The following is a 16,181-nucleotide window of genomic DNA, read 5'->3' on the forward strand; positions in this document are numbered from 1 at the left end:
ACCTTCAGGTGGCATAGATGCCATAGGTGGCATAACATTTTACTTTAGCTGGGGATTTACACACATAATGGAGTTTTATCACATTTTCCTGCAAATTACAGCAAACTTTCATCATCAAAACATACCAATTTAACTTCTGTTATTTATTTGTTAGAACCCCTTTAAGGGATAGCTGGAGCTAAACTGCTGTGGTCCTGCTAGGGGACAGGTATTGATCTGGGCATTCATTTATTGATTATATACTTTACTGCCAAATAATCCTCTCTGCTTGTTTTCATCTACTTTAGATTCTGGAAGCAGTCTGGAAGTTTCACACACTGCCCATTACATTAATGGAAAGTATTGATATGCTAATTATCCAGGAGGTCATTGGAAGACCTGGGGACAACATAATCATCTTGCTGTTCTACATTCTGTCTATGATTACTTATTTTGAAATCATTAGCTGAAAATATTGACAGGTTAGGTAATGAATAAAGCTCACATCAAAGAAACAACATTACTTTTTGAATTAAAAAAAAACACCCTGCAAATGCAATGGATTTCTAATGAGTTCCTCCAGAAAACACCAGTACTCAGAAGGTCAAGTATAATAAAACTGTGACCTCCGTGGGTGAGGCGTGCGGGGTGAGGAGCTTGCAAACAAGAACTGTCTGGCTTTGTAGCTAGAGAACTGTAACTATAGAACCACCTAATTTATATGTACATTTATAAATATGTAAAATGGAAAGGATGCAAATTTTTTGAAATTGCTTTTATTTTGCAATTGAATCTGCTAGTGTAGCCTCCTGCCGCTCCACAGAGTAGGATTAAAAGGTAAAACAGGCATCAAAACATTCTATCAGCTTTTCTGATTTCGAACTGTGTCCTTTGTATCAGAGACCTGGAACAGGGAATTTTCTTGGCTTGAGCTAGGGATGTGGGGATGTAGAATTGTCTAGAAAGACTGGGGCAACCACATATGTTGTGGGTGGGTGGGTGGGGGTGGGGCTGGGAGTGAGAAAACAGTTCTGAAAATTTTCCAGCTGATATTTAACATAGCTTAGAGTAAAATGGAGGGAAGGAAAAAACAGCTGTGTGCCACCTGAGCTATATAACTGAGAGGTGGCATCCTGCACCTTTTGTATTATCAGGGAAAACTTAGACATCACCTGGTAATACTCACAAGTTGCCGTCATGGTGGGCAGAGTGATGAGCTAAGACCCTTGCCCTACTGGCAAGCTGTGCCCTAGGACATGCTGCTACTGCTGTGGCATTACAGCCTCTTACCATGGCTTTGGCAGTAGGGGAGAGCTCAAAACCAAGTGCATCCCATTGCGCTAACAGCAGGGCAGTCATGCACCACCACTGATGCAGTTTGTGCTAGGGAAGGGCACGACAGAACTGAAATTGTGAAGCCCGAGGTTATGCCTGTGGCACAAAAAAGGGAAGGATTTTTGCCCCCCACTCCTGCCTAGTCCCAAAATCAGAAGCGAAGGGTAGATAGGAGGTAGATGAAGGAACTCAAGCAGTGATGAGCCAGAAAGCGTGGGCAAGAGTCTAAACATGCTCTCAGAGTGTGGTGTAGTCTTCTGGAGCAGTGTGGCGGGCCTCTCACTGTGGGTCAGTAAGAGGGACGTAGGCAGGGTGCGTAAAGATTTACTGTGCAATGGAGAACAGTCCCACGTTGCTCAGGGTATGGACAAATTTGCCTTGCAAGCCTTTTCCATCTCCAGTTGCTGAGTCCCAAAGAGAGAACGCCATTATGGCTGCAGCTTAGGCCAAATGGGAGCTGTGCAGCAGGGGGCTTTTTGCAGATTTTGTGAAGAAAAAATTAAAATGAATGGGCCAGAGCCTCAGGGCCTTCCCTTTCCATAGCACTAGGACAGAAAAGCCAGCAGCTATTGTAGAGCAAGGGGGTTCTGTGCATTTTCTAATATGCTGAGCCCACAGCCTGGCAGGAGAGGAGGAAGAGAATTTAACACTTAAGCTGGCTTAATTTGTACTAGCAGAACATCCCAGATACCCCTTCTGGATGCTCATTAAAACACTTTTTGCACACAGAACATAGAGTAGCTGCAATCTGCAAGACCAGTCCCAATATTAACTGTTTATGTTTCATGTGCCTCAGGCAGCTGTGAGCAGTGAGCTCCTGGGAGCACAAGAGGCAGGCCACCGTGGCTGAGCAGATGCCTGAATCCAAGCCTGGCACTTCTGGAGCTCAAGGAAAGTGCACCGGTTTGCCCAGGTGCTTCCTGTTGCTGGAGGCTCTGGAGCCCGTGGTATGCAGGGGATGGGGGAGGCTTGTCTCACTCGCTCTTTGAACTCCATAGTAGTTCAATTTGCTTTTTTGAGAAAGCTGCCAATGTAATTGCCCAGGTCTGAGAACTGTTCCTTACTTTTCATTTGATCGTTATGTTTTCGACTGGCATAGTGATGAGGACCACATCAATGCATACAGTTAATAACGCTTTACATGTTAAGATGTTATGAGAGAACCATACGAGTGATATGAGGAAATCTGAATGCCTATTATGACTCCTTTGAAAACTGATCTCCGACTGTTTTCTAAAGTGAATAATGTTGCAACAGTCAGGAGAGCTTCAAGCTTGATGCAGAGCTAAAGATCAAAACATTGCAAAGCCATAATGGAGATGAATTCTAATGGATAGATGGATATAGGCTGATATGCTAATATACCTGTTTAACTTGATAGATGTTAATGATGATTACAAATTTATAAATGTATTTGGATCTACATTTATCATTTTGCTGCAATATATTAAAAATTGGATTATTATTATTTTGAATCCATCAAGAAGCTGTTGCTAAGCAGAGCTCCAAACTCCCTGGCTTGCTAAGTAGCAGCTCAGTCATATACAAAATACTGCAATATATTATTAAAATTTTTTATCCTTAATTAAAACAGTCCTGACTTTTTATCATCATCAGTCCTGTCACTGGGCGTGACACATATAAATGACTAGAATTAATTTTTTTCAAAGCACTATTTCCAGACTGAAGCCAGCAAATTTAGATTGCATCTAGAGACATTATTACAGTTTTCTCTTTTCCCTTGTTTAGGCAATGTGAACTCCCTAAAAAGCAACTTCTAGTTTATAAGAATGATTGTGACATTAAATATGAGTTGTATACTAAGCTGGTTAGAAATGAGAAATGAAAAATCTGAGCTTCAGCTTACAACATGCTGAGCACTGGTATCTTTTAGAGGGGTCGGGTTCTCTTGGAGATGCAGATGCCCTGCAAGGTACTTAAAAATTTGTGTCCCCCTCCCCAAGTAGGAACTGACAGTCTGCCAATATGAGCTGAAGACACTCTGTCATCTACAATAACCTAAAAAGAGCAGCCTTTAGGTTAATAATTGATAGAGATTAGTTTCAATAAGCATCTGGGTATTTCTTTTTTTTATAGCAAACCCTTTATGTTATTGGTTATTTTTCGTCTGGGCATCTCAGAAGAATATGTAACCAAAAAGGGGTTAAACCCCACAATCCTGGTGGCAGGTTTGCATTACAAAGATTAACTGCCTGCCCCTTAGCAGCACAGTAAGGTGGAGAGAGAATTTTATGCCAAAGCCAGATATTCTCACACCTATTCTTCTGCTGTCATCAGGCACCCAAACTTTGACACACGGTTTGCTGAAAGAGCACCTGATCTATACAGACTTGCCACAAAGAAATTTCTAAGCAGGGCAGAATGCAGCTATGATGTGGATGGAGACAATGACTGTGTATCTCTGACACATAATTTCGCACCCACACAAGGCAGTACTCATGCAGGTCATCCCCATCCTCCGTTAGTACTTCCATTCCATCTGTCCCTCTTCCATTACTTCAGCTTCCCTGAAGCCACCTGCAACCTTCCTGTGGAAGAGTGCAACTATGTGAGCCATGTGGACACTGCCATCACATGCAGTTTTTTATTAAATGCTGTTTGATGTCAGGAGATTGGGATGTTTGTAAATTAAAAGATTGCTGATTTCATTTCAAGACAGGGCAGAAGGTGAAGTTGCATTTGGAAATTAAAATCGAGCAGCAAAATCCCACACCTTTTATTAGAGTCACGAAGGAAGCGCCAGAAACATTGGCTAGTAGCAATTGTGCTAATGTAAATGAGCCTTCTCTGACAAGCTTGGCTCTGAAGAAAGTTTCCCTTCCCAGCCCTTAGCCATAGTGCACAAAGATCCTGCCAAGATCACAGGCCAAGCGCAGCATAATTTACTATGAAGCTAACAGAAGCAAGAAAAAAAAATGGGGTTTTTTTTCAGACTATATTCCTTGTCTGTTATGATCATTGGCTGGTACCCTGCATTACTGGTAGCCATTCAGAATCTAACCACATTCTGAGCAACATGAAATTACTTCTTTATCCTTGCAGTATCTTTGTGGTGTAGGTGGCCTGTAGTTTCATCAAGAGCCAAAGCACGGGCAGACAAGAGTGACTTGCTCAAGGCCACACGAAGTCTGCAACAGAGCTGGGATCACATGTTGCTTCCAGGTGCAAAATGAGAAATCCACCCTGGTGATATGAAGGCAGTTCATATGAGGGTAAGGTGACTCAGAGCATGTACTGTTGACCTGAAGTCTGTGGTGCCACTCAGTTACAGATACCCAGACCTCTTGTTTGCTGGCTAATCTAGTTTGAAGTTTGCTAGTGTTCAGACATACCCACTCAGAATCGACAGTGCACCTATATGCAAGATAGCTAGAAAGAGGATTTAACTAGAACATGGGATAGGCTGTGGTGATCAAACACATGGCTCAGCTACAACTGGCCAGCCCCTTCGATCCTCTTTTCCCTTTATTTAGCCATGTTTTTTCCTCCTCAATCTACCTCAAACCTTCCTTTTCCCCTCCTTTAGTCTTTGCCCTAAACATTCTATAGTAAGTCTTGCATGTCCCCAAAACGTTTTTTGCATTGCATCTCTAAATGCGTCCTATACCATAGGCAATAACCACCTTTAGCTTGCAAGTCATCTGGGAGACAGTTTCTTGATTGACTTATCTTAGCAGACTTCACACCAGGTAGGAAGGTCTAATCAAGTCTTCTCTGATGTACCTAGAAGCAGCCAATGTTGTATGCTCTGGTTTCCCTGATGAGGTTACTGAGGTTTCTCTGCCTGTCTTTGTTCTTCCTGCATCTTTTTATGTACTTTTAATTGTATAACCCGACACCCACAAGGTAAAACGAGGAATCACACTGGACCCTTTATCCTGTGCTGACTAATAAACTGAGGTGAATAAAATGCTTTTACAGCTTGAGAGCTTCCCGCTTAATCCCTTAGCAGACTAGAAGATCTTGCTCTTTTGGTAACTGCCAAGGAGGCCACCCATCCATCTTACTTCGCCTCTTAACCCCTATTGCTGCATGTAGTCGGGGTGAGTTGGCTGGAGCTGGCTGAGTGGCGAGATGGGTCACGCTGGGTTGTCACACTGGGAGCCCAGGCAGAAAGGGCAGCGGCTGGGGACCGGCGTCCTGGCAGGCAGAGGAAATTCCCACAGCCACATCCCTCAGGGGTCAAACCCCACTCCTCCGTCTCAGCCCCCCTTCTGGAAACTAGTTCCCAAGATGACTTCCACGTGGGAATTAGCTATCAGGGATTAAAATACCATGAAAGAACTAACAGAAGCTAAATTAAAATATGCAAATAGAAGTCTTATTTTAAATACAAAATAAAATTGATTCTTCCAAATGGTGTGAAAACCTTACCAATAAATCTCCAGCCCCTCTGACTATATTAAATGAGTTGTAAGAATTCTGCTTGAAACCGTATTTTTGTCCAGATCAGCTGAGCAGTTTTAGAAATCATTTGGCAGCTTTTTACTGTTATAAACTAGCTTTAATTCTCAGCTAAAATACCTTCTGCACTAAGCTCTCCTCTTCAGCTATTAAATACGTGCTTGCAAGCTTTTTAGGGAGTTAAAACTTTATTCTATACACATGCAGATCTACTTATGTACTTGACATACACACATGAGGGAATACTTTACAATCAAAAGGTACCACTTAATGAACAGGCAGCAATTTTCCCATAAAAGTAGAACAGCTGATGTGCTAATGTGGGTTTTCTTCACTCCTGAAAAACAATGTTGTTAAAGCAAGGCCCACCCCTCTTCCCACAGAAGCCAGGTGGGATCAGGATCGGGCCCCTAGACTGAAAATGCAATTTAAGATGCCTAAATCCTGGGTTTCAGAGCTTTGCAAGGATATGAAGTCCCACATGCTAGCTCTGATTGACTGGCTATAATGCAAATGTCTCATTCTCCGTTTGGGGAATGATGAGAGGAGCACACGCCAGAAGATGGCACGGGAGACACTTTGAGAGCACCACATTGCCCTGTATCGCAGAAGGGGCACAGCAAGCGTTTCTGCACCTCGCGAAGGCCCGCGGGTTGCAGCTCTGACCCCAACCCTTCCAGCGGTCGCTAAAGGGCTCCCGCCTGCTGCCACTGGACACCTCCTCACCGTCCTCAGCACCGGCTGCAGGTGCCTGACCGGCAGCAGAACTGGCGAAGCCGAGGCGGCCGTGCCACCTGCCAGCGGGGCGGGGGGCAGCTGCGGCGCACGAGGCCGGGGCACCGGCACGGCACGGCCCCGCTCCCGAGCGGGACACCGGGACGGCCCTGCGGGGCGGGCTGCCGCCAACGCTCCGTTCGCTGGGGGTCCCGGCCGGGCTTTCCCAACTCCCCGGCCGGCTGGCAGGGCCCCGGGCCCAGGCCCCGCCCGGGCGGGCTGCGGCGAGCCGCCGGCGGGCCGGGGCGGTGTCGGCGGCGGCGGCGGGTGAGGGCGCCCGTCCGGCGGGGCGGGGCGGCGGCCGGCACCGCCCTCGGGCCCTCCCTCCGCCCTCCCTCCGCCCCGCCGCCCCCGGCCGCAGGCTCCGTCGGGGGCGGACTGCCGGAGCAGCCCCGAAGTTTGTGGAGCGGCCGGCGCCGGGGCCATGTGGCTGCTGTGGCTGCTGCTGGGCTCGGCGGGTGAGTGCGGGCGGTGGCGGCGTCCCGGGGCGCTGCCCGGGAGCGAGGGGGCGTGCTCCGCTCGGCGGAGGAGGGCGCCGGGGCCTCCCTGCCTCCCCCCGGCGGCTGGTCGCGGGCCGGGCCGGGGGCGCCGCCGGCCTCCCCTGCCCTGCCCTGCCCTGCCCTCTCCCCGGCTCCTCTCTCCTCCCCCTGGCGGGCCGGGCGCGGGGCACCGCCTGCCCGCGGCTCGCTGGGTGGGCCGGGCCGGACGGGGGCGTCTCCGCCCTCTCCCTCCCTCCCCTCAGGGCGTGCTCAGGGTGGTCCCGGCGCCGCCGCCAAGCGTGGTGGGGCCGCTGTGACGCGAGGCGCCCGGAGCGGGGCCGGGGCGGGCGGGCAGGTCCCAGGGCGGGCGCCCCTGGGCCGAATCGACGGGCCTGCCGGTATAGCCCGCGCCGGGCCGACTCGGTCCCCCTTCTCCCTTCTGAGGCCTCCCCGGGGCGGAGGCCGTCGCGGGTGCAGCCGCCCGACCCTGCGGCGGTGCGCGGGCTGGCTGTGGCCGGCGCGGCGCCGGGGTCCCTGCACCCACGTGAAGCGCTCGGGTCCCGCTGGCTTCACCTGGGGTGCTGAAGGGGGGTTTCGTACTTGTTATGCGTGTTCATCTGGATATAAGTTCTTTCTCCCCTCGCGGTCGGCGTATGTCTGTCAGAGTCGGCGAGTTGATGATGTTTTGTGCAGCTTTGCTGCAGGTGTGAATTATTTCTGCAACATGATCTTAGCGGGCGCTTTTCCAGACAGTGTAAGTAGCCCGGCTGCATGCTGCTCTGTGTGTTTCCGAATCACGCCTCAGTGATGAAGTGATGACACGCAGTGGGTACAACTCAGATTATCAAGTTCAATTTCTTTCTTTCGAAGAGTGTTTGTTGTCCTGGAGAACTGATAAGTTTCACAGCTTCCGTGACACAAGTTTGTTTCGAGTTTGGTGTGGATGGGTAGGAAGGAGAAGTGTCACAGGACTTGGACCTGTTTTGAAATAACAGAACTGCACCTTTCAGCTGAGACATCCATTAAGTCTTGTGTAGGTTTGGGTGTCTCTGCAGAACTATTTCAGGAGTTCCTTTTTTTGGAAAACTGGGCAAAACTCAGGTTTGTTTATCTGGATTGTGTCGCCTTCTTCCTTACTAATTTCCATTTTACTACAGTAACATTGCCAAAATTGCACCTGATTATTCAAAGCAAGGAATATGTTTCCATGCATTGAATATATGTGCTTGCAATATCACCCTTAGGTTAATACGCAGGGTTCCATGCTACAGGACACTGATTTTTACATACAGAGATTTCCCAGGCACTCACACCCCATGTTCCTGCTCCACCTCTGCCCCGGGAGCAGTAACCAAGAAGACCTGTTTCTCATACAGAAGTTAGTACTTCAGCTTTTTGACAGCAAACTGTCACCCTTGGACAACAGTTACCTTGAAGTTATTTAACCAGAAACTCTGGCATGCTTCGGGGCAGATTCAAAGAGCTCTCTGAAACTTTTTTTTCCTCATGTGTTCTGTTTTTCTTTTGAAGAATGAAGTATGTGGTCTTTGGGGATTTGTTTTTTAGATGTTGCTTCCTCTGTATGTTTTGGCACCCTTGCAAGCTTCCCACAGGGAGAATTAGTTTGTCTCTGCCTGGCCTTCACTCTGTTTTGCATTTTAGTTCTGGTAACTCCTGAACATATTTCTTTTCCTCTTGAGTCTTTTTTGGGTACAGATGGGCAACTTTGAAACTCTGGTGATCAACTTCAGTTAGCAGAAAGTAAACACTGTGTAATGTCTCAGTCTGAACAGTTCTGTTAGTGAAGGTTTGCAAGGCAAAGTTGGATCTTTTATTTACATCTTTGTTCTTAATATTATAGTTAGATCGAATAGTGCTTTTGATCCTGAAAGACTTTATCTGCATGGAAAAGGTTCTACCTTGTTATGATATATAGTGTGAACTTACACCAGGCTGGTTTAATTTCAGCTTGTAATTGATCAGAAAGAAACTATTGATCTGGAACTGTAACCTCTGTTCCCTGTGCAGGACTCCCCGACTTCCTTGCTTTCCTTTTCCAGTCCCTGCCTCATTTCAAGTCTCATCAGGCTCTGGGGTGTGTGCACACACATGCACACCCAGACTCTTTCATCTCTCCGTGCTCTTGCCAGTATAAGCAGGTTGTGCTCAGCTCTCATCCCCTCCTGCTGCCCTACGTGTGCCATGGCCTAACCCAGTTCGCAGCGCTTTGGCTCATTGTTAGCCCAGAAGTCCCTGGATGTGGGTTAGGTCCTGCAAGGATTCCAGTTACCGGCTTAGACTGTAACAACATTAGTGGATTGAGTTAATGTAGAAGAAAGTTTGTTAGAAAACAGACATCTATGTTTATCTTCTTCCACAGTTTGTATTACTTAAGTAGTACAAGCTGAGCTACACACAGTTACAGTAAGTTTAGGAAGGTATTGCCTCAGAGAATTGCAAGTACATTATAACTGAATAAAACAATAACATGTAAATAGTCACTAGAAGAAAAATTAACTCTTTGTAATGCTGACTACTGCTGTGCTGTGTTTTGAAGACAAAATTTCTTTTTGTTCAAAGAAACCTAAATCTACTGAATAAGTTTTAAACATAGATTTATGTAATTTTTTTTCTTCAACCTGTATATCATCTATTAAGGAGATAAATGATGGCAGGAGTCACAAACATTTAGCTAAATAAACAGCTTTTAAGAAGTGTGATTACAAAGTGAGTGGAAAAGGAAGATCACTTTTTTTATGACAACTACAAACGTTCCTGTTTTGGCTGTGAAGTAGATCTTAAGAATGTCAGTCTTCAGCTGGCTGGAGAGTCAGAATGCAGTGCACAGCGGGAATTCCTGAGTATGGTCCCCGAAATGTCACAGTTCAGTGTACAGACCCTTCTGATGCATGTCAAATGTATAATATCAATATTATATCTCTTACAATATACACAACTTGCTGTGTATTAAATAAGTGGAGGCTTCTGTGTCTTGTTCCCTCCAGTCTTTTGGTCTACTACTGTTGCAATCGGACCCCATTCCACAGACAGGGTAAACATGCAGGGCCACATGTGTTCATGGCAATTTGCAACTGTGTTTCAAAAACTTGGAACAGAACAGAACATCCCCCAAATCAAGCAGGGGTAGGAACTGCTTGAAGAGTAATGTTACCACATTAATCTGCATCGTGTAATGTCTGCTAGCTTAAAACTTCCACATGCTACTAAGGAAATATCTAGTATTTCCTTACATGGGTCTTAATTTGTACTGACATTGAGAAGTATTGCTTTTAGTAGAGTTTCTTTGCTGAAAACCTCTATGTACTGCATGGGAAGAGCACCGCTGAATACCATTCTACTCTGCTGCTGTGTAAGTAGAGAAAGCAAGAAAACCACTCTCTGTTTGGAGACTTGTGTTTGTCCTGTGTGTACAGTAGGTCTATTTTGTATCGTTGCTGTAGTCCTCTTGAAAAGTCTTAAACTGGGTCTAGTGCTCGATAACCAGGGTTTGTATCTCTCTCAGTACACAAGCCAGCTGCGGGCTTGCGTAGCACGTCAGTGTATTAGAGATGGACAAGGCTTCCTTAGTAGCTTTGGCAAGTCAAGAAACTTCCAACTTGGCAAAGTAATAGGAGGAACCGGTGAAGCACTGTATGTTTGATGAAGGCGTAAGTCTGCCAGCAGTCGTGATGAGAGCAGCCGGGAAGTATTAACCTTAGTGCAAAGCTCCACATCCATGCTGGGGAGAATGTTTGGGATTTCTCGCAGGAGCCAGTGCGGTGCCTGGAGACGTTATTCTCATACCGGTTTCTGGTTATTGAATGTTTGAGGCTGTTGTCAGACTTTACTCTTGAAGTAGATTTTTAATGCGGGGACTGAAGTAAGCAGATGGTGATTTCGTGGCTTTTGTGTAAACTTAGGGATTTGAATAGTGTGAGGGAAAGGGATGTGTCCTTGGCTAGACTTCCGCAGGTTCCTGTTGCTTCTCAGATGTGGGGAGTTGCAGGGCCCAGGTGCTTCCAGCCATACCATCCCACTCAGGATGACTTTGCCACAGCAGTAGCCTGCAGCTGTCAGGGGCCATGAGGCTAAAAGCATGACTGGCAATGTTGCAGTCATATGTTGTGATAGGAAGTAGAGATTGTTAACTATAAAATAAGTACTAAAAATACAGCTTTTGTATAAATGTGAAATAAAATGTAAGCTTACAGTCAGTCTGCGGTGCCTGATAGACTGGGACACTAGCTAGCTCTATGCTTTAGATGAAAAAACTTCCTGATGATACTATAATATGTTAATTGTGACAACAGTAACCTGTATTCTACTTCCATTTGTATGCTGATTATCAACCAGGTGAGGAATAAAATGGCTCCCTTTGCTGTAAATCCGGTAGACTAAAAGAGAGGTGGTGGTTTGATAGGCAGCAATGATGAAATGAGCTAAGGTTCAAGCACTGTTTTAGGGCAGTAGTGTAGGAAAGTCTAATACAAAATTAATTTATCACCTGGAGACAGACTCTTTGTATTTGTTTGCATTGTTAAATTTTATTTTTCCGAACTGGTAAATCCTACCAGAATAGTTTCTGTGAGATATCCTGTCCTGTGGTTGATCTCTCTATCTGTATAAGCAGAAATGCAGTAATGGAGGAGGCCTGAAAAATCTGTAGTGTGAGATCTGCTGTGATGATAGCAGTGCTCTATATTTCAGTATCTTGTCTGTTGTGGAAGCTAATGATGAGTTTCATGAATTGGTAGGAAGCCTTGTAGGCTGTCACTGTTCAGTTGTCCTGCCTGCTGCAGACTGAAGCTGTTGATATCCTACCTTTGGTAGAAGGCACTCTGTGATAAGTATTTAAACGGGGATTTTCAGGGTTTGAACTTGAAAACAGTTTTGTTGTGCGCAGATAAGTTTTGAAGATGAGGGAGAAAGATCTTATGCCTCAATAGTTATTTTGGGCATTTTTGTCTTTTCACGCATTAAAGCAAAACTCTTCTGCTCTGGTGAGATCTCATAACAGGACACGCCAAGAAGTAGAATGGAATATTTCAAGTGAAACCAGTTTTAATGATGTGTTTCAAGGTATCTTTACAGTGAAACATAAAATGGCAGACTGTCCTTTGCCTGAAATATAAGTAGGTCATGGTTGGAGGTAATTGTATATCAACCTTTAGTATAATCAGTTTATTGTAAATTTACTGACGACTGAAGAATTTTTGAGGGGGAGCTCGTACATGTTTTAAAAAAAAAAAAAGCACCAATGAAGATGAAAATCTAAACAAATAGCTTAAGAAAAACAAACCAAAAGTCTTGGTAAACACCCCTGCAGAAAGCATTTAACTAAATTAGTAACTCTGATAGTTAAAATTCTAACTTACATGATCCATGAAGGTTTCTGTTTGCCACGGTCCACGTGTGTATCCAGATACTTGCTTATATGACATGTACAAACTTGTTAAACTGCAGTAACTTGATCATGTGTTTGAGTGTTTTTTCATGCAGCCTCTTAGGCTAATAAAACTGTCAGATTAAAAGGCAGTTTAAGCCAACCTTATGTTGCATGTAGTGTTGGCTATCAGGACAGAAAAGTCCTTTTAAGGGAGAAGATGGTGTAATGCTAATTGGTTTTGGTGTGTGTTTGTTTTAATTTGCATATGGGAAATGTTGAGGCAGTGAGGAGATTTCTCAATGGGAGCCGTTAGTCTCTGCTCATGCTTGTTCTTGGCTGTTTGCACAGATATCCAGATCTTGATTGCGAAGGAGTTTGTTCAATGAGATACCTAATTTAGCTGCAGCTTATAGAAATATGTCCTCTTTGAAAGTCTGAGAGAAATAATAGGTGCTTCCTGTTAGTGTAAGAAATGTGTTGAAGGACGGGGGAAATCATGTGGGTGGGTAATCAAAAGGGCCCAGATGAACAAAATCAAAAGGGAAGCAATTTGCAGGAGAGTGGCTGGTGAGAACTTTCTCCTCTGTGATCCTTAAGCCTTCTTCCTGCCATGGGCTAGAAAGCTGTGAACTTGAGCACAATTAAAACATGTCAAGCAAAGTTGCTTTTTGTGTATGAGTAAACAATTGTGTAAGTTGCTATATCAGAATGTGTGACGTCAGAGTGAACAGGGAACTGAGGTAATGTGATGGGGCCATGAAACTCAGCTAGAATGATCTCTCTTCCATAATAACAGGCTTTTAACCCAATATGTGGGATCATTTAGGATTAGAGGCTGATGAACTCATAGCAGATCTGGAGAGGTTCTGATACTGTGTCTTAGCTGAGGGGTTTCAGTTTTCAAATAGATTTAGTATCTCTCAGGTAGCCTGTGAGGCTTAATTTATTAAAGGTTGGGAAGTGTGTAAGTTGCATACAGTTGAAGTGTGATGTTGTGTTATGAAATATTTTGCTTCAATGGGGCCAAAATACAATTTTTTCAGTTTTTAATGCTATATTTTGGATTGGTCTTTTTCTTTTCTTTTCTTCTTCTTTTTTTCTCTTTAGTAGGGATCCTGTTTGTTTTTTTCTTTTAAATGAAAGGCAAATCCCCAAGTGCCACACCATGCTATGAGTCTCTGGTGCTGGGATATTACATTTCATCTGCTTAGATTATTATTCTAGACAGCTTCTAGGGGATGTGTGGGAGATTCCTGGTTCGGGGTTCTTTTATTGAAGATTTTAGATTGAAATCAGTTATATCAGGTGAGGTAGCCTATGTTGGTCTACTTTGAAACAGCTGGGTTTGTAGGATGAAAAGTTACATTTTAAGTAACATTTTCATGTGGGGATTTATGTCTGGTTTTGATAAAATGCGGTAATGTTACAGCAGCAAGTAGGTTGTGGCCCCTTAAACATTAAGATGTGAGTTCTGGCTACTTTGTGCTCAAATTCCTTGGAGTCCTTTCACTTTATATTTTTTGCACGAATGTATAACTTCAGTTGTTAATGAATCAGATGATGCTTATAGCTCCAGACAGAATGCATTTGCCAGCCATATCTGTGTCAACTGAAGACTCGCAGACTGCTGGACAAGGCTGTTCAGGGTCTTAGTGCTGCAGGATCTACTGCAGGATGTATTACTGATCAGCAGTATGACTTTGGACAAGATCTATTTCATCACTGCACTCACTTCCATTTTACCCGTTTAATCAGGATTTTTTGGACCCCAACTCTCTTTCCTTCCATCTTTCTTGACTGAAGTTCAGTCAAGAGCTATATGCTGCAAATAACAATAAGCATGTCTTTCTACAGTTCAAAGTAGCTCTTTGCCTTGAAGAAATGTTCTGTCTTGCTGGCAGGGGTTGAATGCAAGATAAGTATATTTTTCTTGATATGTTGAATTTTACTTAAGTGTTCCTATTTTTCCTTTCTCATCTTTTGTTGTTGTTACAGTAAAGTCATTAAGATTCTTCAGAGGGATTTTAGATTTAGAAAAATGTGAAATGTGATACAGGTGCACAAAGTGATATAATTATGAAAGTCCATGTATTTGGCAAGTTGCACTTTTCCCATCTTTTTTAAGGCAGGGTAGGAGTTGGCAACGTGTAGTACTGTTGCTTGTCCAGGGTATTTGTCACTGGTAACCTGCTAGGCAGTACTGCATTGAACCTGCTAGTCAGTGGCTGCTCACAGGGAATGTAGTCATTGCCCATACATGGCTGCAGCAGGTAACACTTCAGCTTGTGTTTTTGAGTTTGGAGGCTGCAGATGCAGTCTTGGGACTGATATTCTGCTGCTGTTCTCCTCCTGCAAGAATAAGCTACGTCTAGGGCTATTAAATGTTTCTGCTGGTCTTTCTATAAGCTTAGCTAAAATTCTGCAGCTAAAAATAGACATTATTTCTCAGACTGTGAATCGCTTTCTTGTCAATGCCAAACTTTCTTTGCTTGTATTCCCGTTCTGAGGCTGCATGCTGATGACTTAGCCTTCACTTGCTTCTTTCTGTACCTGATTTCTTACCTCACTCCTCCTCGCATCTCAGGACTCTTTCCCCCTTCCCCCCCCTGCTTTGTGCCTCATGACCTCATCTGAAACTGTGCCCATTGCTGCATAGTTCTAGTCATGGATTTCCTCATCATGCCTTTGACTCTGTACTTGGAAAGAAGCTGTCATGTATGCTTATTATACATATACCTACATACTAGGATTGTATGCTTCTGTAGGCCAAACCTGCAGCTGCGAATTGTTGTTTTTCTGTTGCCTCTGGCTATTGCAAGTGCTCTGTAGCACTCTGCTGCTTTTCTTTGGCTGCAGTCTAGTGTCCCAGTTCATATCGCTATTCTGTACTAAGTGTCTTTCCTGTACTTCATGATCCACTTCATCTTTCTTCCTGATTTGGATCTTACATTCAATGGAATATGAAATTACTGATATAGGAAACTTTGCTGCATAGGATGATATTATGCTGCTGGAGTTGCTCTTCTACCTGTCCTTCCCCCTATCCATTGCTTAGCTGTGCTGTGTGTGAAGGCCCAGGTTGGAGCTTCTGCTGTGGTGGTCTCCCTAGGGGTTCTTGATACAGTTTACAAGTGAGTTGTGCATCTTGTGCAAATCACTCAGTTTCTCAGGGATCATCTGTGAACTACAGTTAATATTTACTTGCCACACAATGCGAGGTGTGCATGTATAAACGTCTAAATACTTTGTGATTGTGGGCACTGTTAGAGAGAGATATAAAATATGCTAGAGCAGTTCCTTGTGTCGTTAAATACGCAGAGGAGCTCTACTGTGCTTCACCTGCCGAAGCACATCAGTTCTTCATGAACAGGTAAATTGATAAAGTCAGCACTTAATGATCTCCAAAGGAAACACATTGCAGTCAGTGTACTTCAAAGGCAAGATGACTCCTCTAGCTAGCTAACCTGTCAATGGCACAAGTTGCTCTTATGACTAGAGCCAAGACTATGCAATCTTAAAAGCTGGATGGAACTGCACACTAATAAAATGAGTATATAATCTAACTGGAACCTGAATTGCATGTATTTTGTCTTGAGGAGAATGACTGTCTATGAGAACAGTTTGGGGCTCTGATGCTGATTGGGGATGGGGGACTAAATCTTCCATGATCTGAACAACAATAAGAAACATGTCTTATCAAGGAATGGGCATCATGTAGAGCAGTCTGCAGCTTTGCTTGTTTGGGTAACTGGAAAGACACAATACAGATGCTGACATAAAGATCAGTTCAGGCTGGCAGAATG

General features: G+C 44.5%; 1 protein-coding gene across 2 annotated transcripts in view; it reads left to right on the forward strand.

Annotated features, from left to right (window-relative positions):
- The first annotated feature begins 6,854 nt into the window (after window positions 1–6,854).
- Window positions 6,855–16,181, forward strand: part of LDLRAD3 (low density lipoprotein receptor class A domain containing 3) — a 118,549-nt gene continuing 109,222 nt past the window's right edge. For both annotated transcript variants that reach the window (XM_055791364.1, XM_055791371.1), the window contains exon 1: window positions 6,855–6,971. In XM_055791364.1, coding sequence (XP_055647339.1) covers window positions 6,938–6,971 — 34 coding nt within the window. In that variant the 5' untranslated portion in view covers window positions 6,855–6,937. The remainder of the gene's footprint in view (window positions 6,972–16,181) is intronic.

This window comes from Falco peregrinus, chromosome 1 (genome assembly GCF_023634155.1).
Source record: "Falco peregrinus isolate bFalPer1 chromosome 1, bFalPer1.pri, whole genome shotgun sequence".
In the NCBI taxonomy this organism is placed as follows: domain Eukaryota; kingdom Metazoa; phylum Chordata; class Aves; order Falconiformes; family Falconidae; genus Falco; species Falco peregrinus.